Consider the following 27,483-nt stretch of genomic DNA (forward strand, 5'->3'; position numbering starts at 1 on the left):
GACTGGGATGTTTTTGTCTTAATGCCCTCAAGTCATCTGGCAATAAACTAGCCCTGTCAAAGGAAACAATACCCACTGTCTTAATCTGGGGTACCTGTCCAGACCAAAACAGCCAAGCTCCCCCCACCTACCAATTAACCCTTATAAAAGTCTAGCAGGTCACAGTCAGGCAGACAAGCAGCCTAGAGGGGCTGACACACACCACCACCACCCCCTCCACAAGCACATCAGCCCCTTCCCAGCTGCTCCACCCTGGTTCCATCACCAAACAAACAGTGGGACTAATAGACTAACCCCCTTCTCCCCCTCTCCGCATCAGGCCTAATGTCTCTGATGATGGCTAAGGCCTTGGCTCTGAGTGGCAGCCCCAGTCACCAGTCATCAGATCCCCCCTCCCTGGCTGCTCTTTTCACCCCACTGTTTGGAGAGGCTCAGTGACGGGTGTCTGTATGGGAGTCTGGCCCAGTCTGCTATGACCAGTGTGACAGGGTTAACCAGCTCGACCAGCCAGGCTGGCCCTCTGTCCCGCTCGACCCCCCCCACCCTCCATGCCCGCATCGCCCCGAGACATGTGGAGGGTGATCTGGCCTGGCACCGCAGGGGCTGCCCTGGCTGGTGCTTTGCTGGTGGTCTCTGCGGCCTATTAGTGTCCTGCTATCGGCCTGTCAGCCTGACAAAACAGGGCCCTGTCAAATTAAAGAGGGACGGGGATATGTATTCAAACGCACAAGGGAGAGAGAAAAAAAGACGAGCTGGGAAGAGGGAAACCACCGGTGCTAATGTCGACTCTAAGCGAGAGTGACAGGCTGGGCCGATCGGTCGAGAGAGACCGAGATGGAGGAGAGAGAGAGTTCCAGTGGCTGATGATGTAGGGGTGGACTTGTCCTGAGGAGACTTGTTAGAGGTCCAGACAGACTAAGTCAGACAGCCACCATTTCCTGGGGATCTAAACCCAGGTAAAAAGCTCCAAGTTCGGGTGAACAGCTTGGAGTCATTTCCATCAACTCAGGTTGGACAGATTGGTTCTGTGTGTGCGTGTGTGCATGTTGTTGTGTGTTTCTCTTTGTGTGCACAGTACATGCTCATACCAAGTGACCTTTTAGACTTATGCATGGAGCAGATAATACAAAATACATTTGTCTTACTTTTATTGTGTATACAGGCCTACTAGTGTATCTCTCCCTGTTGCTGGTAAATATACAGTGCCATCAGGAAAACATGTCAGCTCAACCATTTCACCTCCAAGGGCTTGAAAGCCGCCCTAGACATGCCATGCTCTTTGAGGTTACAAGCATATTCCATTTCTTTCACTTGGCCCTTACAGTCACKCTTGAGGGCTTGGTTTTACGGGAGTTAAGGGACAAAGTGGAAGTCCCAGCACAGAGCTAATTGGAACATCTATGTTGTCATTGTGTTAGTACAGCGTTGCCACAGTGAGGGCAAATATAACTACTGCAGAGCTATGGAAAATTGCCATTATGTTGAGTGTGGCTCTTGTTGCGTGACATAATTCAAGGAAGCGCTACTGGTGTGTTAACTAGTGTTCTGACTGCTGTGTCTTCGGGGGTTGCTCAAGCTATAGGACGTGTTCAACTTGAGCGGAAACCTAGCGGTGTGTGGGCTATAGCAGACACTACTGGAGGGTTGCTGGAGCACCGAGGTGCTACTATGCGTTGAGTTTGTGTACGACTCTAACGATGCGTCTCAGTTTCGGAGAGAGGGCCTCCTCTGCGCTCCTTTCTGTCGCTGTGCGTTTGCTGAGACGGAGAGGTTGATGCACAGTGGCAGCTCCCCCCTCGCAGCCACGGGCCTGCCCACAGCCACTGCAGATGATAGTTTTAATTGCTTTCAATCTTTCAGGCTAGTCCCTACCCACTGGCATAGAGTGCTTGTGTGTTTTTGTGTGTGTTGATTGTGTATGTAGGTGTGTGTGTGTGTGTGTGTGTGCGTGCGTGCACTTATGTCTGTGCATTCTTTTTCTTTGTGGATCTGTGCCCACGTGGTGTGTGTTGTGTTTGTAAAATCTAATACCCTTATAGGAATGCATGTGTTTTTATTATGTTTTTTCTTCTTGTGTGTGTGTGTGTGTGTGTGTGTGTGTGTGTGTGTGTGTGTGTGTGTGTGTGTGTGTGTGTGTGTGTGTGTGTGTGTGTGTGTGGTGTGTGTGTGTGTGTGTGTGTGTGTGTGTGTGTGTGTGTGTGTGTGTGTGTGTGTAAAAATCCATTATCCTAATAGGAAGGCGTGGATATGAATGCATTTTATTGCCAGTGAAATAAACAGAAAGTAAACATACAATCCAAATGTTTGTCAAATAATATCGTCAGGATATCTTGTGGATAATGTGCTGATTAAACTACATTAAAGTTGATTTTCCAATAACATGTTGATGACACTCAAACTATCATACAGTATAAACAATTACATGCAAACATTTTCACAAGGAAATACTGAGATCCTATTTTTCCATTTTCAAAGGCTATGTGTGGTTGTAAATAATTCACTCTGGGGTTTTCATGCAAAGACCTCAACACACACACACACACACACACACACACACACACACACATCTGTAAAAGCATTTCAGGCCCGGCGAACTACAAAACCAACTCGTCAATAATTCAATACGAATGTTGAGCTGACATAACAGGGCATAGAAAACAGTATGCAATTAAAAGGTACAGTCATTTACTTAACGTGCCTTGGAGAGATGCTTTCCTCACGTTGATTCAGCCACAGAGTCAATCATTATGTGTGTTAATCCATTGATAGACCTTCTCCTAACTTTATAACCTGTAAGGCAACCCAGGTGATATGTTTGCGGTCCAATTTCGGCTTAGATTCAATCCGGACTGCAGAAGATCTGCGCTATAGCGCGATTGAAATTTAAAGGCAACGTTCCTGCGTTCGCGGAGACTACGTTCACGGTAAACGCAGCATATGWCGGCTCAATCGGAAATGACCTTTACATTTCAATCACGCTATAACGCGGATCTTCCCGAGGTCCGGATTGAATCTWGCCCTAAATYTCAACTGAGGTGATGATCAGAAAACAGTGATTTTGGTATAACTGTTTTAAGTCTAGGCATCTACAATTCTGCTAAAGACATTTTTTCTTGGAGTGTAACTGTTTGGGGAAGTAAAAACAGATTTAATAGCGAGAGTCATATTGAAGTCCTCCAGGGAATGACACTGGAATTTAMGMYTMMGWMYGYYKYGYKWMMWRAAGACTGTCTAGAGATGATTATGASAGTTAATTAAGACTAAGTTTTAGGACTACTAGGCTTCACTCCATGTAAGAAGTGGTGATGTACTATAGACKTAGTATAGAGACTATAAGAAGACAGTGCCCCTGAGCTGTCGTAGCATCTCTAACCTATCCCGAGCCCCTGAAACCATTGCCAACCCTTTCCCCCTAAACTACTCCCCATTACATGCATTTACAACCCCCCCCCTCCCCTTCATGTCCACACCCCACACACACAGCGAGTGTGCACTCTCTTCTCCTCCTAAGGATGGAGCGGAGCAGAGTGGAGTTGGAGCCCCTCTCTCTGGCCGGGGGGCATATTAAGCCCCTAACATTCCCACAGAGGCTAATCTCCATCCATTTAGAGGGCTGTAATATTTAATGAGGGGCCCTGGCCTTGCTCCCAGTGCCACGCGCCCTGGCACGCCTCATATGTTCACATGAGAGGGAGGCCAGCCCAGGGGCGACAGAGAGGAATTCACTGCTAAAAGCCCCACACAATGCAGTCGACCACAGAGCCGCATTGCTGCTTTTCCCTCAGTCCATCTAACTGCAGTGGAGGTGGAGATGGAGATGGGAGGAAAATACTGAACACACCTTGGTTTAGATTAGATAACTAACCTTCTAGTAGTGGACGATGCAGTGTCTAAGCGATTTGGTACCATAAAAGATACTTGATTAACTATAAATCTCCCCAATAAATATATATGGTCAGTTAACTTTTTTTTTTTTTATCGAAAAGTCAAACTTGCATTATATGTTTACTTTACTTTTAAAGTAAACATATATAAATGAATAAATGTGACTACATTCAGGAAGTGGGGCATTTGGCTCTAGTTCCTACTTTACAGTAGGGCRGTTTGGAAAAAGAAAGTACCATTCCTAGCAGTCCTGAAGGTCTTCCACCGGACAGCACTTACACACTCTCTCTCACCCTCACACATTCAACTGAAGGTCAGGATTCACACAAGAAGTGTGAAAAGGCTGGATGGAAAAGGGTACAACGCCTCTGGTTTTAACAAGCGCGCATGTGTGTTCYTGTGTGCGTGCGTATGTCCGTAGTGCACGTGCAAGTGTGTGGAGGGAGTTAGGAGACACTATATGACACTACTACCCTGACACCGTCGGGGAGAGTCAGAAATTTCAGAAAGGCAGTGATTTTTTTGTGTGTGTTTTTTTTAAACGTAACATTTGCGTTACTAAGTCGCGGAGTGGCGAACGTGTCAGGAGGGAGGCCATAGAAGTGCATGCTCTCTGATTCAAACTGACTCTAATGGGGAGGCCTGGTGAATTTTTCATACAACCCAGAGGGGGTGGAAGAGCAAGCATACTGGGGACATTATAACCTCCATCTCTGGAGGAGAGAGAGAGAGAGAGAGACCTTACTCAACACTATTCTCATTCCCATATTTCCATTCGTAATACTTTTAATATAATCTATGATAATTACCAGACATAGTTAATATGTGTTGAACTCAAGCTAAAGCCTCTACTCTCAGAAATATTACCCCAGACAAAATATAATGCACCCGGATGATTGTGAAAGTTTCTTGTAAATGTGAAGTACTGTATCATTTTACTGACACATACAGTATTTCAAGTAATTGTGAATTTGGCATGTTGAAGACAAGAATCACAATAGAGAGACACGCTAGATAGCTAGTTGACGTGTACTTGTAGAGATTTCTGCACTGATCAGTGTGAAATACATGTACACTATATATACAAAAGTATGTGGACACCCCTTCAAATTAGTGGATTCGGGTATTTTAGCCACACCCGTTGTGGACAGGTTTCTAAAATCGAGCACACCGCCATGCAATCTCCATAGACAAACATTGGCAGTAGAATGGCCTTACTGAAYAGCTCAGTGACTTTCAACATGGCACTGTCATAGGATGCCACCTTTCCAACAAGTCAGTTCATCAAATTTCTGTCCTGCTATGAAGTGGAACCGTCTAGGAGAAACAACGGCTCAGCCACGAAGTGGTAGGCCTTCACACGCTCACAGAGCGGCACTGCCGAGTACTAAAGTGTGTTGCGTGTAAAAAATRGTCTGTCCTCGGTTGCAACTCTCACTCCCGAGTTRCAAACTGCTTCTGGAAGCAATGTCAGCGCAAGAACTGTTCYTCGGGAGCTTCCTGAAATGGGTTTCCATGGCCGAGCAGCCGCACACAAGCCTAAAATCAACACGAGCAATGCCAAGTAAGTGCTGGAGTGGAGTAAAGCTCGGAAGAGGAGGAATAATGGTTTGGGGCTGTTTTTCATGGTTTGGGCTAGGCCCCTWAGTTCCAGTGAAGGGAAATCTTAAAGCTACAGCATACAATGACATTCTAGATGATTCTGTGCTTCCAACTTCGTGGCAACAGTTTGGGGAAGGCCCTTTCCTGTTTCAGCATGACAATGCCCCCATGCACAAAGTGAGGTCCATACAGAAATAGTTTGTCGAGATTGGTGTGGAAGAACTTGACTGGCCTGCACAGAGCCCTGACCTCAACCCCATCGGACACCTTTGGGATGAATTTGGACGCTGACTGCAAGCCAGGCCTAATCGCCCAACATCAGCGCCCTGACCTCACTAATGGAAGCAAYTCCTCGCAGCAATGTTCCAACATCTAGTGGAAAGTCGTGCCAGAAGAGTGAAGGCTGTTATAGCAGCAAAAGCGAGACCAACTTCATATTAATGCCCATGATTTTGGAATGAGATGTTCGACGAGCAGGAGTCCACATACTTTTGGTCATGTAAATTAAATAAAGGTTAAATACATTTTTTAAATGAATGTAGTGTATGTATCAACTAAAGATAGTTCATGGAGTTTTACAGAAGATATGGTTGTAACCTAAAACTGAACAAAATGTGACTTGTTTGGTTAATCTTTTTAAGTTTCCATGTTTTTCATTTTTGTTTCTGTTATTATTAAACAATATTCAWGTGCTCTTTCTTACTAGGATATCAAATCCTTGTGTCAACAATTCACTAATACAAGGTAATAACCGGATTCATAAAGGATCACATTTAGGATTACATTCCTTTCTTATGAATCTGACAAAAGCAGGATAAACATCCACGTTTTAATGGAATGAACATTTCTGCAAGAAAGCTCTTTAAAAAAATCCATCTGTTCAATGGACACGTGCCAGAGCTCACCCAGATAGCTCGTAGCACTGTCTTGCGTATGCAAATATGTTTTGCCTGGAAATCTATTTGGAGTTGCTCGAAGGAATCCAGAACGGGCCTCCTTCTGTCTTCCCCACCGGCTCACGCGGGCCTCCCTCGCGCCGTCTATGTCCTCTCGCGTGGAAGACATTTCACCAGCTCYCACACGCAGGGACGAGCAYCGAGCTGCATGCACCGCACCGCACCGCCTCGGATGGCCCAACCATGGGCGATTATGCAGATCTCACAGGCCGCCGCCGCTGCTGGCTCCCTCCGTCTCCGCGAGCAYAACAAGGCGCCCCGCAAGTGTTTGCTCAGTTGTACAATACACGCAAAAGACCCCATTCGAAGGACATGGAGTAAGTAATTATAGGCCTACTATTTCACTAGATGACCATAAAGAGGTGAAAATGGCTCTACAATAAATGTTTAGATGTTGTAAGTAAACCTACATTTAAGGTAAAATGTTCAGAAATTATTTAATGGTTCAAAACATCAATATGGTACTAAAACTGAGACCAGGTTGTATATAATCCTATAAAATAATGTTTGAAACAAATATGCTGATAGTTGATCTTGTATAAAGGGTTCCCAATGGTGTTTTTGTCACTAAAGTCCATTATTATGGAAAWTATGAAATATACTGCCGAACAAGAACACACAAATTTGACTTTTGAGATGTTCCAAATAGGCTCAATGACTGCTGCCATAAACCTTCACTTCAGTACAAAATAGGCCAATATAATGAATTGTTCAGAAATATTCCAAAATATTCCTACTCACTAATTAATCTCTAGTCTCCTGCAATATGGGATGTATTCATGGTTCATTCATAGTTCAAAAAGTTCAAAAACTTGACTTAACTTGAAAGTTAATCAACCATAAGTAAAAGTAAAGAGGATATGGTGATATGGTGTGTATGGGTTGGGGGTGTGATGGGGGTGGTGTGTGTGTGTGTGTGTGTGTGTGTGTGTGTGCGTCTAGGCTGGAAGGCAGCTAGCGCTCCTCTTGGGCATGGATGCGAGAGGAGAGAAAGGAGGAGAGGAGAAACAGAGATGTGTGGTTGAAACCAGAGGGCTGAGGAGCCTGCCTGGGCAGATGGTCCACAAAGGTGTTACRACACAGTGAGTGGGCAGCGCGATTGATGCATTGCAACATTCAAGAAGGTGGAACATTTGGCTGCTGACCCGCAGTCAGAACTCATTCGCCCTCCCCTCCTTATTTAGCTGCTGCTGCTGAGAGCCGACGGGGGATTGGGTCCAAATAAACACACACAAACTCGGAACGCCGCACTTTCCCACCCTCTGGGGGGCCTAGGCTGTATGTTCACTGGAAACTCCTCCTTCCTCTCCAAGGAGGTCAAGATGGAGGGGGAAGAGAGAACGGGTTCATAGTGCCACAGAAGAACAGGCACACTACTAACTACAGCACATAGCTGCTACTAAGTCAGCACAGGGACTTGACACATGCTTCCCCACTGGGCACACACTGGTTGACTCAAACGTCGTTTCCACGTCTTTTCAATGAAATTACGTTGAACCAACATGGAATATACGTTTTATTGACGTCTGTGCCCAGTGGGTTCTTTCAAGGGTCAATGTTATCCYGACTACACCCTACACTTCATTATTGGCGCAGTGAACAAATGTCTATACTGTTCATGTGGTGTTTCTTTTTAATGCAAACATCATTCACAACAGATAGGTTATTACACATGAACAAATGGCCAATTAATTTTAGAACAATTAAACAATGGCACAGTATACCACCACTACTTTACCTTGTGAAGGTCTCACCGGCAATTGTAGGTAGAATWCAAAGTGGATGCTCAAAAAGTTCAAAGACCTATTTTCTCTTTAATAAACACACACTTTTAGTTATGCACATGCCAAGATCTGATTTCAGACCCAAAAAGCATTCTTACATCAGTTTAAACATTGAACATTTATGAGAGGGAGTGTGATAACCAAAGGCAACATTATGGCAATAGCTTTTAAACATCACAATTGCAGGTTTGTCTCAAAGCGCAGTTAAATTATTAAGTATAGAAATAATGAATCATCCTTCTCTTTCAGCTTTCATTCACCTTTCATTCACTCATCCCGTTTTCCATAAACAATTGTCAAAATAGTYGTAACATTGTTCATATTTAAGAATAAAATCGATATCAAATCATTTGACGTGCATGATTTTAACATTGCAGGTCTAATGTAAACAGTTTCAATTTAGTCATTAGCGGGAACAAAAGCAATTGAAATCTTGAGCACAAGAATGCCACACTATTTGGGCTCCCGAGTGGCGCAGCGGTCTAAGGCACTGCATCTCAGTGGTTCGAATCCAGGCTGTATCACAACCGGCCGTGATTGGGAGTCCCAAAGGGCGGCGCCCAACGTTGTCCGTGTAGGCAGTCATTGTAAATAAGAATCTGTTCTTAACTGACTRMCCTAGTTAAATCAAAAAATGAAACCATGCATGATCATGAAATGTATTATTTGGCGCTCACTGATTAAACTAGCATATACTGCCATCTTGTGGTTAAATATGGTACATTCCATTGAAAATAGTGCTCACCAGCCACGTGACAAATGTATACAAATCCCTGGAAGCCTGGCATGAGGCCACAAAAATAAAATCATGCTGAGAGCAATAAATAAACTGGCTCTGTAACTAAACAGGTTAATTTGCTTACTGTATGCAATTTGTACTGAACATTCATGATAATTAGCAGGCTGCAAGAGGAGACTAATAAAGTTAAAGTTAAATAGTAGTATACCAAATTTTCACATCTTGCTTCATGAATTAACATAACTGCTGGAATGCTAATAAAAAAWGGTTAATCTCACCATGCATGCATTAGGTGAGGACATACCGTATCTATCCTAAATAGTTGTAAAAAGAAAGGACCTTTTGGAATCTGGTTTTGACATTTCTGCATAGACTTTTTAAACATCACAAAATGTCCATCTCTTCTTATGAACAACTGGTATTTTGTGAGGGAACATAGTTAATTGACAACATAAGGAATGCAAGTGACTAGATCTAGAAGACCAAACTAATGAAAAAAGGTCAGTAGCAGTCCAGCAGACACACACAAACGGGTCACATCCMCGTTCGCTCGCGACTCCACTCCGAGTCAGTCATCATCCACCACCATCACATTCCCGTTCAGCTGGTACTCGATGGTGGCCCAGTCAAAGATGTTTCCTTTGGCGATCTTATGTTCGTAATGCAGGGCTTGTATCTGGCTTCTGGGCAGCACATAGTCCCACATGTTGAGGTCGGTCACTTCCCCCACAAAGCTCTGCACTGCCTCCAGGTCTCCCAGGTGTTTGTCCGGGTCTTGCCCAAGGAGGACGGTCCCCTTGGGACGGATGGTGTGGCCCGGCTTGTACACCTGGTAGGTGCTGCGGCGGCCGTCCACCCAGAAGGCGGCCAGCCCGGTACGGGACTCCCAGGTGAGGCAGAGACTCGTTCTGAATGTGGTGATGGGCGGCAGGTGGAAGAAGGCGCCGTCGCCACTCAGGTAGAAGGCGATGCGGCCGTCTTTCTCGCGCCACACGTTAAGCTCGTCGTAGTCGGGCGTGCGGTAGGCGAACAGGATGATCTGCCGCTCGCCCTCCAGCTCGGTGGCCACGCGCATGCACAGCGTGAACGCCCGCAGGCCCATCTCCTTTTGGGGGATGAGCGCCACGAAGCTGAAGTCCGTCTCATACGGGAAGACCAGCACCTTCCCGCCCAGGCCAACTGTAAACACCACCACAAACAACATCAACTGTCTATTAGAGCAGTCACTGGAGAAGATGACAACAGTATTGTYGAACATTAATGGTGTTGTCTGAATGGGACTTGAACCCGGGTTCCCGTGACTGTCAGCCCAGCAATCGTTAAACCAAGAGGTCCAAACCACTTGACGGTCACCAGATGTTGTACTGCCGTCACAACAGTATAAAAACAGCGTGGCATGAGAGCAATCTGAATATGATGAATTCTCTCAGAGAAGCGCAACATTTTAAAAAACATGAGTTAATAGGGAATTTTTTACTTGAGGTATGCACACATGATATGAGCTAAAGGATTTACTATTTGGGATCTTAACAATAATAGTTAAGCAAAGAAATAATTAAAGAAATAATCAATCGTACATTTTTTCCCTATATTCCATAGCCTACCAACCAAAACATACCTTCATTGGCTGAGGTGACACCCACGATACCCAGTAGGAGTATGAGCCTGGCAGTTATCTACCACAACAAACACATATCAGAATGGCAAAACACGCCACTACTACGGTCATTGTGAAAACAATAAATAGTAGTAAATACATCATATACTATAGTAAAGTGCATATCCTGTTAASAAAATGCTTCAGCACACAAAACAGTATTGCTCTTACCATGTTGATTTAAGGTTGTTATTCCACTGAAAGGTGATGATGCTAGCGCACTCGGTCACGCCTGTCTATTCTTAATGCCATGGTGTCTGTACGCCTCTTCCCTCCTAGTACCAGACCATTACATCACTTCAATGGACGGCTGTGCTGACAATGGACCCGGTGTGTGCAGGGGGGGATTGGGTCTGGGTGACACTGGCCTTTTTGTTTTGACTGACACGCCCGGGCGGACGCGCGCACACACTTTCAGAACATGTGATTGTGGGTGTGTATCGTCTATTAATTCATTGAATGACTGTTTTGATTAAGGGTGAATTCTAGGTCCAGCAACCTCATGGTCTCTTGTGCATGTACAATTTTGTTTCGACCGGTACTAATGTCTGATTGACAGGTTGATTTACTTACAACTCTTCTTTTTGCTGTCTGTTTTTCGATTTCCCAACCTCCCTAGCACGACACACACACCTCAGATGCTGGAAGCAGCACCCCTTGGAGCAGGTTAAGGACCCCTTGGAGCAGGTTATTGGTTAAGTGCCTTGCTAAAAGTGCTAGATGTGATGAAAAGTAATGTGCGCAAAAAAAAATCACATGAACATTTCACAAGGAGACAAAAAGGAACAAACCAAGGTCACGTGTATAATTAACATATCTACATTTAATACAGTTGTTTATTCTCAAGCTCTTCAGAAGTCCTCAAAAAGCCAACCCCTCACCCCAACACAAAACCTGCAGTTCACTAAAATCACATACATTCAGTTGAGAAAGGGGACTTACGTAAACTAATTGAGAAAAACTGAGAAATATCTAAGACTGTCAACAGCKGAGAATTCCAAGCTCCTAGTCAAGGTACTGCAACACTGATTGTTGTGATTGGTTAGAAATGCTGGAAGGGGGGACATAGTTTAGATCAAAAAATAGGGAAAGACACTGAAATGAGAAGGTATAGGAGACTCTCAAAGTATTGGGAACATGACTGCTTTGACCATTAGTCAGTTGTCACACTTACATTTTTAAAGTTGTGAATACCTACGGCTACTGTGTGGTTATAGTAAAGTAGGCACGTTCTTTGCAAAGCAGACCTGAATGCTTATAACAACCTGAGCAGACCTCATGCTTAACAATGTAGGGAGTCCATTGTCATGTCAAATGCATACTGTACCGGCGGTTGTACTACTAGCCATCAGCCAAACATTGTCCAAGCGCACGCACCTATTGTTTTGTCTCTAATAACAGCAATTACAGCACAGTCCTTCGAAAAACAGGTTTCAAGAACTTCAAACCCAAAGAGAAAGTAAAGACGATGTTCTCCTATGATAAAAATGCAGATATCTGAACCATTACAGAGGAAATAGAAACGACCTTGTAGAGTCTCTATGCAGCACTTTAAACTGATGAATTGTCTATCATTCGAATCTCCTTTTTGGATCACGACAAGAATGCCATTTGGTACTACTGTAATAATACATACAACTCGTTGTAAAATAAAATGGGTTTAATCTATTCACTCTCACTATATGCATACATTCAACATAGTATAACTGCCCGCTATGAGGGACTGATATAATGCAATAGAGGACCGTTGACCARCGGTTGGAACATTATAGTTTGTATGATCTTGTTATAACTCCACATCACAGGCAATGACATGAAGCAGACCGACTTGGTTGGTCAGTTTTTCTATAATACATTTCTCACATTTGCTATTATCTTGCATTAAAAAAATKCACACTAGATTGTTTGAAAAGTAAAATAACAATTTGGCATCAAATTGACCAAGACCACCAACACTGAATTGTGGGAAATAAGTCATTACAGTACAACTAACCCATTATGTTAAAAAAAAATTGAAGTAAACAAAAATACTGGAGTAAGAGTTAGATAAAAGGCTAATATTTTCATCGCTTGGGTAGATAGTTCCAATGGTTATATTTGAGAAGAGATTGGAAGCTTTACATTAGAGGGTTTTGAGACCAGCGTGCAGTGCGATGTGTTCAGAGAGGATTGTGGCAGAGAGATAGAGGGGAAGAGAGAGACCTGAGAAACATGGCCCCTGATTCTGAGGGATAGAGGACTATCAGAGGAAGGGAAGTGATAAAGAAAGATTCAGAGAGAAGGGGAGAGAGAGGAGACCGATTTAGAAAGAGAGGAATCACCTGGAGATATGGCTGTCATTTTGCAGTCCATAGTGTGACCCCCCTATGTGTAAAGTGCAGGTCCAGGAGGGGGTTTGTGAATTCTGTCACTTCCTTTTTTCTTATTTTTTTTCTTGACACTTCTGGTGTGGGTCTCAGCTCTGGGACGTGTGGATCTACGAGCCATAGGGGGTTCAATAGTCCTCCACCCAACCGTTCTCCTGGATAAAGGCGTCGATGACCTCCTTCATGGCCAGGTTGGGGATCAGCTGGTCGTGAGTCAGAGGACTCCGGGTGACCGGGTCAAAATGGCCCACTCGCTACAGAGGACGGAGGAAAAATGGAACGATTTTTTGAGGTATTGGTGTAGCTGTGAGATGGTGGCTTTCATTATTATGCATAGTTTACAGTTTGCTTTGGATAGTATTACCCCTGTGGGTGAGTGGTTGATCGAGTAGGAACGGCAAGTGTATTTATAGCAATCTAAATTGGTGGTAATTTAGCGGTAAGTGATCGGTAGTGTGGATAAAACAGTAMGTCTATGAATGGGCAACGGTTTATCTATACTTCTGCCGAGTAGATGTCTATAAAAGGATGGAATACTGTACCTGTAGATGCTCCTCAATGTCCTTGCGGTCGTASGTGATCCCACTGGGGGTGATGCAGGGCTCCCTCATCAACTCAAAGCTGATCTTTCCACACAGGTAGTCAGGGATCTCCCGCTTCTGTGGGGTTCACAAGAATAGACATGCATGTAAAATGATACATACAGTTGAAGTCGGAAGTTTACATACACCTTAGCAAACTACATTTAAACTCAGTTTCACAAAAARTCCCTGTCTTAGGTCCGTTAGGATCACRACTTTATTTTAAGAATGTGAAATGTCAGAATAATAGTAGAGAGAATGATTTATTTCAGCTGTTATTTCTTTCATCACATTCCCAGTGGGTCAGAAGTTTACATACACTCAATTAGTATTTGCATTGCCTTTAAATTAGTATTTGGTAGCATTGCCAATAAATTGTTTAACTTGGGTCATTCGGGTAGCCTTCCACCAGCTTCCCACAATAAGTTGGCTGAATTTTGGCCCATTGCTCCTGACAGAGCTGGTGTAACCGAGTCAGGTTTGTAGGCCTCCTTGCTTGCACACACTTTTTCAGTTCTGCCCACAAATTTTATATAGGATTGAGGCCACTTCAATATAGAGGTCGACCGATTATGATTTTTCAACGCCGATACTTGGAGAACAAAAAAAAGCCGATACTGATTAATAGGACGATTTTTTAAAGTTATTTGTAATAATGACAATTACAACAATACTGAATGAACACTTATTTGAACTTAATATAATACATCAATAAAATCAATTTTGCCTCAAATAAATAATGAAACATGTTCAATTTGGTTCAAATAATGCAAAAACAAATTGTTGAAGAAAGTAAAAGTACAATATGTGCCATGTAAGACAGCTAGCTTGCTCAGAACATGAGAACATATGAAAGCTGGCGATTCCTTTTAACATGAGTCTTCAATATTCCCAGGTAAGAAGTTTTAGGTTGTAGTTATTATTGGAATTATAGGACTATTTCTCTCTATACCATTTGTATTTCATTAACCTTTGACTATTGGATGTTCTTACAGGCACTTTAGTATTGCCAGTGTAACAGTATAGCTTCCGTCCCTCTCCTCGCTCCTACAAGGAACACATTGACAACAGCCACCCTCGAAGCAGCGTTACCCATGCAGAGCAAGGGGAACAACCACTCCAAGTCTCAGAGCGAGTGACGTTTGAAACGCTATTAGTGCGCACCCCGCTAACTAGCTAGCCATTTCACATCGGTTACACCAGCCTAATCTCGGGAGTTGATAGGCTTGAAGTCATAAACAGCGCAATGCTTGAAGCACAACYAAGAGTAGCTGGCAAAACGCACGAAAGTGCTGTTTGAATGAATGCTTACGAGCCTGCTGCTGCCTACCACCGCTCAGACTGCTCTATCAAATCATAGACTTAGTTATAACATAATAACACACAGAAATACGAGCCTTAGGTCATTAATATGGTCGAATCCGGAAACTATCATCTCGAAAACAGGAGGTTTATTCTTTCAGTGAAACCGTTCCGTATTTTATCTAACGGGTGGCATCCATYAGTCTAAATATTCCTGCTACATTGCACAACCTTCAATGTTGTGTCATAATTAWGTAAAATTCTGGCAAATTAGCCAGCCCAAACTGTTGCATATACACTGACTCTGCGTGCAATGAACGCAAGAGAAGTGACACAATTRCACCTGGTTAATATTGCCTGCTAACCTGGATTTCTTTTAGCTAAATATGCATGTTTAAAAATATATACCTCTGTGTATTGATTTTAAGAATGGCATTGAMGTTTATGGTTAGGTACACATTGAAGCAACGATACGCACCGCATCGATTATATGCAACGCAGGACACGCTAGATAAACTAGTAATATCAACCATGTGTAGTTAACTAGTGATTATGATTGATTGATTGTTTTTATAAGATAAGTTGCTAGCTAGCATTAAACTTTTCTTGGCTTACTGCATTCGCGTATCAGGCAGGCTCCTCGTGGAGTGCAATGTAATCAGGTGGTTAGAGCGTTGGACTAGTTAACTGTAAGGTTGCAAGATTGAATCCCCTGTGCTGACAAGGTAAAAATCTGTCGTTCTGCCCCTGAACAAGGCAGTTAACCCACCGTTCCTAGGCCATCATTGAAAATAAGAATGTGTTCTTAACTTTTTATGGCTGCAGGGGCAGTATTGAGTAGCTTGGATGAAAGGTGCACAGAGGTGCCCAGAGTAAACGGCCTGCTCCTCAGTCATAGTTGCTAATATTTGCATATTATTATTAGTATTGATAGAAAACGCTCTGAAGTTTCTAAAACTGTTTGAATTGTGTCTGTGAGTATAACAGAACTCATATGGCAGGCAAAAACCTGAGAAGTTCCACTTCATGTTTGGATTTTTTCTGAGACGGCAGATTTTCAACCAAGCTCTCATTGAAATTACAGCGAGCTATTGATGAGTTTTCACTTCCTACGGCTTCCACTAGATGTCAACAGTCAATAGAACTTTGTCTGATGACTAATGTGAAGGGGGGCCGAAGGAGGAATTAGTCACCACTGCCACGAGCTGACCATGCTTTGACCACGCGCGTTCACGTGATAGGCAGGCAGCTCCGTTCGCTCAACTGAAGTCAATCTAATTCTCCGGTTGGAACGTTATTCAATATGTATGTTAACAACATTCTAAAGATTGATTTAGTACATCGTTTGACATGTTTCTACTGACTGTTATGGAACTTTTGGACATTTCGTCACGTTATAGTGGACGCGCTTTGTGACTTTGGAATTGTTTACCAAACGCGCTAACCAAAGTAGCTAATTGGACATAAATAACGAACATTATCGAACAAATCAAGCATTTATTGTGGACCTGGMATTCCTAGGACTGCATTCTGATGAAGTTCATCATCATTTATCATGTATTTTCTGGTTTCTGTTGACTACAACATGGTGGCTAATTTGGCTATTGTTCTGAGCGCCGTCTCAGATTATTGCACGATTTGCTTTTTCCGTAGAATTATTTTGAAATCTGACACAGAGTTTGCATTAAGGAGAGGTATATCTATAATTCCATGTGTATAACTTGTATTATCATCTACATTTATGATGACTATTTCTGTTGAAACGATGTGGCTATACAAAATCACTTGATGTTTTTGGAACTAGTAAATGTAATGCGCCAATGTAAACTCAGATTTTTTGATATAAATATGAACTTTATCAAACAAAACATGCATGTATTGTGTAACATGAAGTCCTATGAGTGTCATCTGATGAAGATCAAAGGTTAGTGATTCATTTTATCTCTATTTCTGCTTTTTCTGACTGCCATCTTTCGCTGGAAAAATGGCTGTGCTTATTGTGGTTTGGTGGTGACCTAACATAATCGTTTGTAGTGCTTTCGCTGAAAAGCATATTTGAAACCGGACATTGGTGAGGATGTGCATATGCAACAGATTACCTTTAAAATGATATAAAACACATGTATGTTTGAGGAATTTTAATTATGAGATTTCTGTTTGAATTTGGCGCCTGCACTTTCACTGGCTGTTGTCATATCGATCCCGCTAGCGGGATGCAGCCATAAAAAGTTAACTGACTTGCCTGGTTAAATAAAGGTGTAAAGGTCATTATGGCCAAAAGTTCTATTTTTGTTTCATCAGACCAGAGGACTTTCTCCAAAAGTACGATCTTTGTCCCCATGTGCAGTTGCAAACCGTAGTCTGGCTTTTTTATGGCGGGTTTGGAGCAGTGGCTTCTTCCTTGCTGAGCGGCCTTTCAGGTTATGTCGATGCAGGACTCGTTTTACTGTGGATATAGATACTTTTGTACCCGTTTCCTCCAGCATCTTCACAAGATTCTTTGCTGTTGTTCTGGGATTGATTTGCACATTTCGCACCAAAGTACATTCATCTCTAGGAGACTGAACATGCCTCCTCCTGAGCAGTATAACGGCTGCATGGTCATGGTGTATATACTTGCGTACTATTGTTGTTTTCTGAGGTCTTGGCTGATTTCTTTTTATTTTCCTAGGATGTCAAGCAGAGGCACTGAGTTTGTAGGTAGGCCTTGAAATGCATCCACAGGTACACCTCCAATTGACTCAAATTATGTTAATTAGCCTATCAGAAGCTTCTAAAGCCATGACATCATTTTCTGGAATTTCCCAAGCTGTTTAAAAGGCACAGTCAACTTAGCGTATGTAAACTTCTGACCCACTGGAATTGTGATACAGTGAATTATAAGTGAAATAATCTGTCTGTAAACAATTGTTGGAAAAATTACTTGTGTCATGCACAAAGTAGATGTCCTAACCGACTTGCCAAAACAATAGTTTGTTAACAAGACATCTGTGGAGTGGTTGAAAAACGAGTTAATGACTCCAACTTATGTGTATTTAAACTTCCGACTTCAACTGTACATGTAAATATAAATACTACCCCCTAGATGAGTGGTTCCCAAACTTTTTTTGAACCGTGATGGGATAAAAAAGATTAACAGGGAAATTTGAAGTGTGCCGCATAATGTAGTGGTAATGACCTCCTAATCTGATCCATACAGCAAATCATCTATTTTGTGAAACACTTTTTGTAGATTAAATAGGGTTTATTTGAAGTAGTTTCATAGTTCCTTAATCGTGATGACTCATTTGTGTACCGAGGGCCAGATCCAGGTTTAGGCGGTCGCTTAGGCGCCCGGGACGCATTCTAAAGGTGCCACTACGGACACAAAGCCATGTTCCGTTTGTTTCTATGGAAGAGGCTGTGTTACAGCTAAGCCTAAATCAGACTTGCCTGTGCTAATGGTTCTCACAGGCGATGTAAAATGATACAAATGGCTTTGCTRGTGATGCGCGTCCCTCAAATMATACAAACGTAACAGCCTGAGCACACCGGACTTGAAACAACGATACAGATGTAACTGTGTGTGCCATTCAATGTTTTATCTGAGCCTCACTGGTGWTTCCAAGTCAAAATTCCATGAGCATCCGACAGGTCACGTTTATAAGGGAGAGTTCGATGTCTTTAAAAAAATATTATAATAATCTAGATTAGGAAAAATTTCACAGCACACCTGAGAGTTCATCAAGGCACATTGGCTAAAAACCACTTCCCTAGACACCATCTAGATCTGGGCCATATTCATTAGGTAACAAATAGAAAACTGACTGTAAAAGGGACGGACTACCTGAACTTGTCCAATAAGAAATCCTCGTTTTCCACGGTAAAACATTTTGCTACGGTGTGCKCTAATGAACACAACCCAGTATAGYGGTTTGAAACACCAATGTTGACAGAGACAAGACGGTGTCTTCTTAACTGACAATGACAATWACATGTACCAAGTCAACAACTATATATAGGCCCAGATAATCCTTCATAACAAGCCTCGACAAGCAACTTGAGGTGGTGGTTGCTGTAGAAACGGCTTGGACTGGAAATAGGAGGTGGAGTGCTAGTCTATTTTGGTAACCATAACACTGGCACAGCTAAGTGTCAAAGCAAAGGGGTGGGTCAGACTCAGCTGATCAGAGAAACAGTGTGGACAAATTGTTTTTCTCTAAATGAAATTGTGTGAAATTTTATGAATAAGATCAAATATGTATTGTTATTTCAGTAATACAGAGCTGTGTTGTGCTACAGCTAACGATAATGAATAATCAGTAAGATTTAGTGAAATTAGTCTGGATTGAAGGTTGACCACAATCGTAGTAAACGGTGTGTTCAACTAATTTAAAATGTATCACTCACTTTTCTCTTCTCGTCCACTTGTGAAAACAGCTCCTCCATGTCCATAAAGAACTTGTCCTATTTAGGAGAAGAGCAGAGAGTTGGGTGAGGGCTAGCACAGAGCACTAATACAAATGCCCCTCAATATCAATGAAATATGGAGAAATAGGCAACATGACGAAAATTGAGTTACACGACGCCAGTGCTCAATACTTTAAAAGCAACTGGTCCCTGTATATTGACATAGGAGGATATAGACATAACTTACATGTTTTGATTTGATTTTGACGACGTCACTGCCACTCGGATTGTCCGCCTCTTTGTTTTCCCMGCAATCCGCCACTTCCCTGAGAAAAATATAAAGACGTAGCATTTCCTTAAATCACTCACTAAAGATCCCAAGATGAATTGGGACAGAAAATGCACCCGCAAATTCTAATGCATTAACCCGACTTATTCCCCAAGATTTGCACCAACATCTCAACAATTTTATTATCACACATGATTACGCATGTGTAGAACACTGGGCAGGATATGTAACAACTCATTTAATGTCATTCAAGGGGGTTCTGGCAATGAACTCATACGCAATGAACTTGTATGCTTCCCCATAGGAAATGGAATATCAGTGCAGGCGTTTTGCTCATACACTAGTATGAGTCTGTCTAAGAGCGTTGCTCCAGGTCCCTCCCTCACCTCTCCTTCTCAGCCAGGATGAGTTTGGTGAGATAGGCAAGCAGCTCGTTCTCCTGGTTGATGCGCTTCTCCTCGATGCTGTTCCAGCGCTTCTTTTTGGCGAGCCGCAGGGCACTTGGGATGTCGTCGCCAAAGTTCAGCCTTTGCTCCTTGGCCAGGTTGTAAGCTGCCCACAGAACGGGTCCAGATATCATTAATGTTCTCCATTGAKAGTAAAAGCTTAAAACTGTTAGGCGGCCTATTTTCCCCATCTACAGATCTTAGCATTATACAAGAGAACATTTTAGTTGCACTACAACAATCAAAACAATTTCAGTTTAGTATCATTACACAGTACTCYGCACCTCTGAGGTTTAGTTAAATTGCAGCACATAGCATTCTAACTAGCACTCAAAACAAAAATGCACATCAATGTTGTGTTGCAATACTGAGGGGGCCATATAATCATATTTATTAACTTTAAAAGACAAACTGAGCCTATATTTTGTACTGCTACTCTGACTTTGTAAGACCCAGGCTTAATCTGTGTCCGGGAAACTGGCCTTGAGGGTTGATCCTGACCTCTCTGCAGGTTGCCGATGGCCTCGTCGTAGTTCTCCAGCTCCAGGTGACARTGGCCCAGGAAGAAGTGGGCCTTGACCGACTGGGGGTCCATCTCCAGCGCGTGCTTGCAGTCCGCCAGGGCTTTGTCYTGCTGCTGCAGCTTCAAGTGGCACAGAGCCCGGTTGGTGTAGTACACCGCCACCAGCGGGTTACGGTTCTGTTGGCAGGATACACACAAAACACAAACATATTGCACAGGCTACTGTTATAAGGGTGCATCAGTCCAGCGTATAGGCTACTTTCTATACGTACATGAATCKATTCAAAATAGGTGAATAAGTCAGTGTCAATATCTCATGTCATACCCTTTCAAAGCATGCGGACAAGTCTAGCCATGTCAGCTACTACTACATCATCCGGCAGAAAGGGAGGTAGCTCGCTACTCACGATGGCTTTGCTGTAGCAGGTGGCAGCCTCCTGGTACTTGCGGCAGAGGAACAGTCGGTTGCCCTGTTCCTTCAGCTCCTGTGCCGTGGAACTCTTCTCCGGGCTGCCTGCCATCTTCTCCGGTGGCTCCGCGGCGCCTGCTCCGCGCTGCTTCCCTATCCTGTTCCCCGTCTCTCCGGCTGGCTAGCTGTCAGGTGAAAGAATGGCCAGGCCGTCTGTTCTTTGTCTTCTCACCAACTACAAACGAAAGATGGGCAGCGTCATGCAACAGTCAATGCCTTGCTGCTGCAATGCACCTGCACTGCATCGAGCGCTTCTGATGAGGTGCAGTCGCTGTGGCAACTCATAAATTGAGCAGCATATCCGTGTCAAGTCACGAAAGTTAGCTAGGTCAAGACTATAACGTTAGCTATGCTTTCTAACGTTGGTCCACGTCGCAATGAAAAAATAAGGTAGTTAACTAACCTAATATTGGACTAAAGGAGCCYAACATTACTCCTTACGCCAAGGAAGCCAAAACAGTAAAATACTCAATTGCGGTACGGTTCTAGAAACATAAATCGCTCTACTTTCATATCACATCAAAATCATTTAACAAATAAATACACACTGTCTGAACATCGTTTTAACCGGATTTAACACAGTTCCAGCACATAGTATTTTTCAGTGACAACACGTTTGTGTCTACGGTTTACACGCAGGTGTTCCGAGACGCAGGTAGTTACAGTAATTAGCACAGTTTGTCTGCCCACTGTCTTCTGTCTGTTTCCCGTAAACAAGAGCTGTATAACATGGAAATGTGCCCGTGTGGGAACCATAACCCTATAAAGGTGTGTATCAACTTAACCTTTTGAMTTAACATTATTTTATAAAATGATTTCTCGCCGATGTCAAAGATAATGTATTTATGCTTCCAAAATCGTACTGTTAATGTTCAGACCGAGCGTCGCTGCTCTTAACAAAACGTCACCCTACAGAAGACGCCTTCGTCCAATTATTTATGTGAAATGTACTGTAATGGAACTGTGAGTCATGGTCAAGGGCTAGCAACGGTGGTTAGCTAAGAAGGTAATTTAGCTAGCTAACTAATCTTAAAGCTAGCTAGAGTGGACTTTCCCSACCATGAGTTTGCGGTTGACTGAACTCGAAATTATGGCAAATGTATAGTACATTGCAACGTCCAAATCCCTGCAAACCTCACAACAACCCCCCGCGAATAAACAACTAACGCTAGCCAACTAACGTTAGATGGTTAGCTTGCTAACGGCTAGCATACCTCAAATATGCGGTTATTTATCTACTACTAGCTCTACACAACAGAAACATATGTAACCTCACCTTCTCAAAGGAATTTCACATACAGGCGGTTGATGTGCCAGTATCTTTCGATTTCAATTCTAATTTATTTGCTTTTCCCATTGAGCTGTCACGACAGAGCTGACAGGAGCTAGCAAGTTTGTTTTTATGCTGACGTCATGATGTAGACGACGGAAACCCGCGAGGTAGGCTTCAGTGAAAATACGTCTAACAGAATACACTCTTTGACAACATGTCATCAAATTATATATGCTCATGCAATTCAGAGGAATAATGGGTGTAAATGATACACGTTTTTAATATGTGCTAATTGATTCCGTATCATCAAAGTCAGGGTTGGTCTGATTGCCTTTCCGCAACAACTGAGGCTCACATCACGCGTCTAGCTAAGCAAGGTTGGGTCTGACCAATTTGATGAAAGCAGCCCAGGAAGCGAAATTTCGTTTCATAGTATACKCGAAGGCAAAGTCATTGGGCGCGTTCGAGCGGATCACTTTTGTCATGACGTTGACCAACGTTGGTCACTGCATTTCAAAATGTGTTGCATTATGGGTATAAACATTTTCCGATTTGCGACTACATGCATAGAGGAAAAGGAAGACCCAACTCGGTGGAAAATCTATCTCCCTCCAGCAGATGGCGTTTTTTCGTTGTTTTTCCCCACCAAGCAAGGAGTTTTTTAACGGGGGTCAATGAAAGTCGAATTTGGTCAACAAAAAAATGTATGGCTTATTTGCTACGTGAGGTTTATTTGATTGAACATAAGTTTCGTAATTCTTACGAGTGTACTGATATAAGTAGGACAAAAAACACTTTATATTGGAGTTTGCTATGCATATTCATGACATGGGGCTAGTAGCATAGCATCTCTCCATTGAATGCAGGCGGTTGTCGTCAACAACCCTCTTCGAATATTCAAAAAAGGTTTACAATAATGAGATGTATCCAGCAATCCAAAGAAAGGATAGGCGGGAGCTAGACAGCCTGCCGTGCCGCTTTGCGAACAACGACTCCCATTGTTAGGGCGGAGAGACAAATCAAATCAAATTTATCAAGACATGTATCTTGTCAGGATAGAGTACCACTGTATGGTACCCTTCATTCAGKAAAATACARATTTTTTCCTAATTATCTTGCAAATCTCAATTTTGGATGAGACTGACTTTATGACCAACATGATCCTATTTACACTTTGTAGTACATTTTGACACTAGAATAAACGTTTGACTAATATCGATCCCACATAGGCCATTTTCTACCAGAGAAGTTGTTTGCCTTCAGTTTTGAGGGAGCGTCCAATTGGCATGATGACTGCAGGAATGTCCACCAGAGCTGTTGCAGATAATTGAATGTTCATTTTRCTACCATAAGCCGCCTCCAAAGTCGTTTTAGAGAATTTGTCATAATACCCATAAAACCTAGAGGTCAGACAGGGAAATGGTTCCAATCATTTCCCCACCGTACATTTAGGGGATTTTAGAAACACGTAAAATAAGGGCTGTGTTTCGTGTAGGCTTACCCGGGCATGACGTTTTGATAACTGTGTAAATCTCTCTAGGACAAGGTAGCTTTTATCAATATATTCACCTGTATTTAGCCACCCAAAATGAAATGCTAATTAGCTGCTAATGTGGCTATCATAAAGAACTACAAATGCCATGATGATCTGGACGAGACTGCCGAATCAAGGCAAATGTAAGAATCTCTCGATTAACTATCTAYTGTTAGCTAAATGTAGTAATTAATACATTGGCAAAATTTKTTTAAATGGACAGTTCTGAGAACTGTCTTGTGCAAATTTTACATTGACACAATACCTGTTAGGAAAGGTGTCAGSTAGAGATGATGTGCAGGAGCTTGCCGGGATTTGTAGTTTTGCATGATTTTAACTTTGATGCAAATTAGCAWTTTTTTAAATCTGAGAGTAAATAGATCCAAATATATTGATAAAAGTCACCTTGTCCGAGAGAGATTTACATGATTATCAAAACGTCACGACAGGGTAAGCCTACACGAAACACAGCCCTTATTTTAAGCGATTCTAAAATCCCTTATGGGGYAAATTAATGTTGGAAAAACTATTGGAACCATTTCCAACGGCTCTGGAGCAACGAACCGCCCTTGCTGTCTCTGCCTGGCCGGTTCCCCTCTCTCCACTGCGATTCTCTGCCTCTAACCCTATTACAGGGGCTGAGTCACTGGCTTACTGGTGCTCTTCCATGCCGTCCCTAGGAGGGGTGCGCCACTTGAGTGGGTTGAGTCACTGACGTGATCTTCCTGTCTGGGTTGGCGCCCCCCCTTGGGTTGTGCCGTGGCGGAGATCTTTGTGGGCTATACTCGGCCTTGTCTCAGGATGTTAAGTTGGTGGTTAAAGATATCCCTCTAGTGGTGTGGGGYCTGTGCTTTGGCAAAGTGGGTGGGGTTATATCCTGCCTGTTTGGCCCTGTCCGGGGGTATCATCGGATGGGGCCACAGTGTCTCCTGACCCCTCCTGTCTCAGCCTCCAGTATTTATGCTGCAGTAGTTTATGTGTCGGGGGGCTAGGGTCAGTCTGTTATATCTGGAGTACTTCTCCTGTTTTATCCGGTGTCCTGTGTGAATTTAAGTATGCTCTTTCTAATTCTCTCAGGACTACCTGGCATGATGACTCCTTGCTGTCCCCAGTCCACCTGGCCGTGCTGCTGCTCCAGTTTCAACTGTTCTGCCTGCGACTACGGAACCCTGACCTGTTCACTGGACGTGCTACCTGTCCCAGACCTGCTGTTTTCAACTCTCTAGAGACAGCAGGAGCGGTAGAGATACTCTTAATGATCGGCTATGAAAAGCCAACTGACATTTACTCCTGAGGTGCTGACTTGTTGCACCCTCGACAACTACTGTGATTATTATTATTTGACCATGCTGGTCATTTATGAACATTTGAACATCTTGGCCATGTTCTGTTATAATCTCCACCCGGCCCAGCCAGAAGAGGACTGGCCACCCCTCATAGCCTGGTTCCTCTCTAGGTTTCTTCCTAGGTTTTGGCCTTTCTAGGGAGTTTTTCCTAGCCACCGGGCTTCTACACCTGCATTGCTTGCTGTTTGGGGTTTTAMTCTTGGTTTCTMTWCAGKACTTTGAGATATCAGCTGATTTAAGAAGGGCTATATAAATACATTTGATTTGATTTGATTTCCCTGTTTGACCCTTAGGTTTTATGACACCGCCACTGTCCATAACCTTTTCTATATGTCAACTGCATGACCTTTACAACAWCCATGTGATCAAAGGTCATGAACTTTCAGAACCAAAGTATTGTGGGATACAACCTTCTGTTTTTTTGGAAGCAAAAAGCACTACATGCTGATAAATGGTTGATGTTGCCACCTATCATTGGGTATTATCAATGCATGTTTACTGTTTTGGGTGGATTACTATTTTGAACTTAAAGATGCACTATGCAGAAATAGCTTCGCCATTTCCTGGTTGCTAAAATTCTAATAGTTAATTTCAGTTTAGGTGACAAAACAAGCAAGTATAGTGTAGAGAATCATTGTACGATTTAAACCGCTGTGAAATATATTTTCCATAACCAAAAATATGGTATTTTCAGCTGTTTGAAGCTGGTGTACAAAACCAAAACTAAAAGACGCAAAAACAAAACATAAGAGCATGAAGTATAGAAAGTGCACATAGAACAGATCTACTGCTTCTTAGACTTGCTTTCAATGAGAAGGACAGATCTATTACTCACATTTCTATGTGTATTTTTCTGAGTCGCCCAAAAAGTTAAATATTGCAGCTTTAAATACATATTTTTCCTGACATCCTTATAATCTAATTACATAGGCCTACATGTGATCCAAATTTTAAAATAAGTTCAGGAGTATACATTTGCTTAACAACTCACATAACTCATTCTGTGTGCAATAATAGTGTTTAACATGATTTTTTAATGACTACCCCATCTCTCTACCTCACACATACAATTATCTGCAAGGTCCCTCAGTTGAGCAGTTAATTTAAAACAGGTTCAACCACAAACACCAGGGAAGTTTTCCAAGTTGAGGTTTGAGATACAAAGTAAAGAAACATGTTCTTGTACTCTGAGTGCTCCTTTTTCTTTATTCTCCTGGATAGTCACCAGTTGAAGTATCCCAAATATTTTTTGGATTTTTAAGTCCCTTGTTTAAGCTGGGCACATTTTGGTATACCTTCTTTCCAACGTTCTTGTATTTGTTTGTAAGTGTTGATTTTTAATCAACTCTGTCTGGTAAGACTTTTGCCATTCTGTTGCTTACGAGTTGTATTATTATTTTGTTGCAATTTTTTTATCGTGTTCAAYTCCGGGCTCTGGCTGGGTCACTCAAGGACATTGAGACTTGTCCCGAAGCTACTCCTGCGTTGTTTTGGCTGTGTGCTTAGGGATATTGTCCTGTTGGAATGTGAATCTATGACCCAGTCTGAGGTCCTGCGCGCTCTGGGGCAGGTTTTCATTGAGGATCTCGCTGTACATTTCTGCATTCATCTTTCCCTCAATCCAGACTAGTCTCCCAGTCKCTGCCGCTGAAAAACATCCCAGCAGCATGATGCCGCCACCACCATGCTTCACCGTAGGGATGGTGCCAGGTTTCCTCCAGACGTGATGCTTGGCATTCAGGCCAAAGAGTTCAATCTTGGTTTCATCAGACCAGAGAATCTTGTTTCTCATGGTCTGAGAGTCTTTAGGTGCCTTTTGGCAAACTTTAAGTGGGCTGTCATGTGTCTTTTACTGAGGAGTGGCTTCTGTCTGGCCACTCTACAATAAAGGTGGTGCAGCGCTGCAGAGATGGTTTTCCTTCTGCAAGGTTCTCCCATCTCCACAGAGGAACTCTGGAGCTCTGTCAGAGTGACCATCYGTTCTTGGTCACATCCCTGACCAAGGCCCTTCTCCCCCGATTGGTCAGTTTGGCTTGGTTTTTGTCAACTGTGGGACCTTATATAGACAGGTGTGTGTCTTTCCAAATGATGTCCAATCAATTGAATCCACCACAGGTGGACTCCAATAAAGTTGTAGAAACATCTCAAGGATGATTAATGGAAACAGGATGCACCTGAGCTCAATTTCAAGTCTCATAACAAAGGGTCTGAGTACTTATGTAAATAAGGTCCCTACCATGGGGTCGGACAGTAGCAGAGTGAACAGTCTATGGGCTGGGTGGTTGAGTCTTTGGCATTTTTAGTGCCTTCCTGTGACAATTAGCCCTGATATAGAGGCTGGA

General features: G+C 42.9%; 2 protein-coding genes across 2 annotated transcripts; both read right to left on the reverse strand.

Annotated features, from left to right (window-relative positions):
- Positions 1-8,872: 8,872 nt before the first annotated feature.
- On the reverse strand, positions 8,873-10,885 carry crp1 (C-reactive protein 1). Its single transcript, XM_024006971.2, has 3 exons — positions 10,795-10,885; positions 10,585-10,642; positions 8,873-10,145 (listed from the first exon to the last, which is right to left on the reverse strand). Exons 1-3 carry the CDS (start codon positions 10,795-10,797, stop codon positions 9,535-9,537), a joined length of 672 nt encoding a protein of 223 aa, XP_023862739.1. The 5' UTR covers positions 10,798-10,885; the 3' UTR covers positions 8,873-9,534.
- Positions 10,886-12,594: 1,709 nt separating this feature from the next.
- stub1 (STIP1 homology and U-Box containing protein 1) lies at positions 12,595-22,403 on the reverse strand. Its single transcript, XM_024007881.2, has 8 exons — positions 22,265-22,403; positions 20,927-21,163; positions 20,498-20,696; positions 19,937-20,102; positions 19,509-19,587; positions 19,262-19,318; positions 13,532-13,648; positions 12,595-13,243 (listed from the first exon to the last, which is right to left on the reverse strand). The coding sequence occupies exons 2-8, from the start codon at positions 21,038-21,040 to the stop codon at positions 13,118-13,120; spliced, it is 858 nt and encodes a 285-aa protein (XP_023863649.1). The 5' UTR covers positions 21,041-21,163; positions 22,265-22,403; the 3' UTR covers positions 12,595-13,117.
- Positions 22,404-27,483: the final 5,080 nt, after the last annotated feature.

Source organism: Salvelinus sp. IW2-2015, linkage group LG18 (genome assembly GCF_002910315.2).
Source record: "Salvelinus sp. IW2-2015 linkage group LG18, ASM291031v2, whole genome shotgun sequence".
In the NCBI taxonomy this organism is placed as follows: Eukaryota; Metazoa; Chordata; class Actinopteri; order Salmoniformes; family Salmonidae; genus Salvelinus; species Salvelinus sp. IW2-2015.

What these genes read in the sequence shown, in the direction of transcription:
- crp1 (XM_024006971.2), bottom strand. An exon ending in TGTCACCTCAGCCAATGAAG is followed by an intron (nt 10,146 to 10,584) that starts GTATGTTTTGGT and finishes TGGTGTTTACAG; the next exon opens with TTGGCCTGGGCGGGAAGGTG.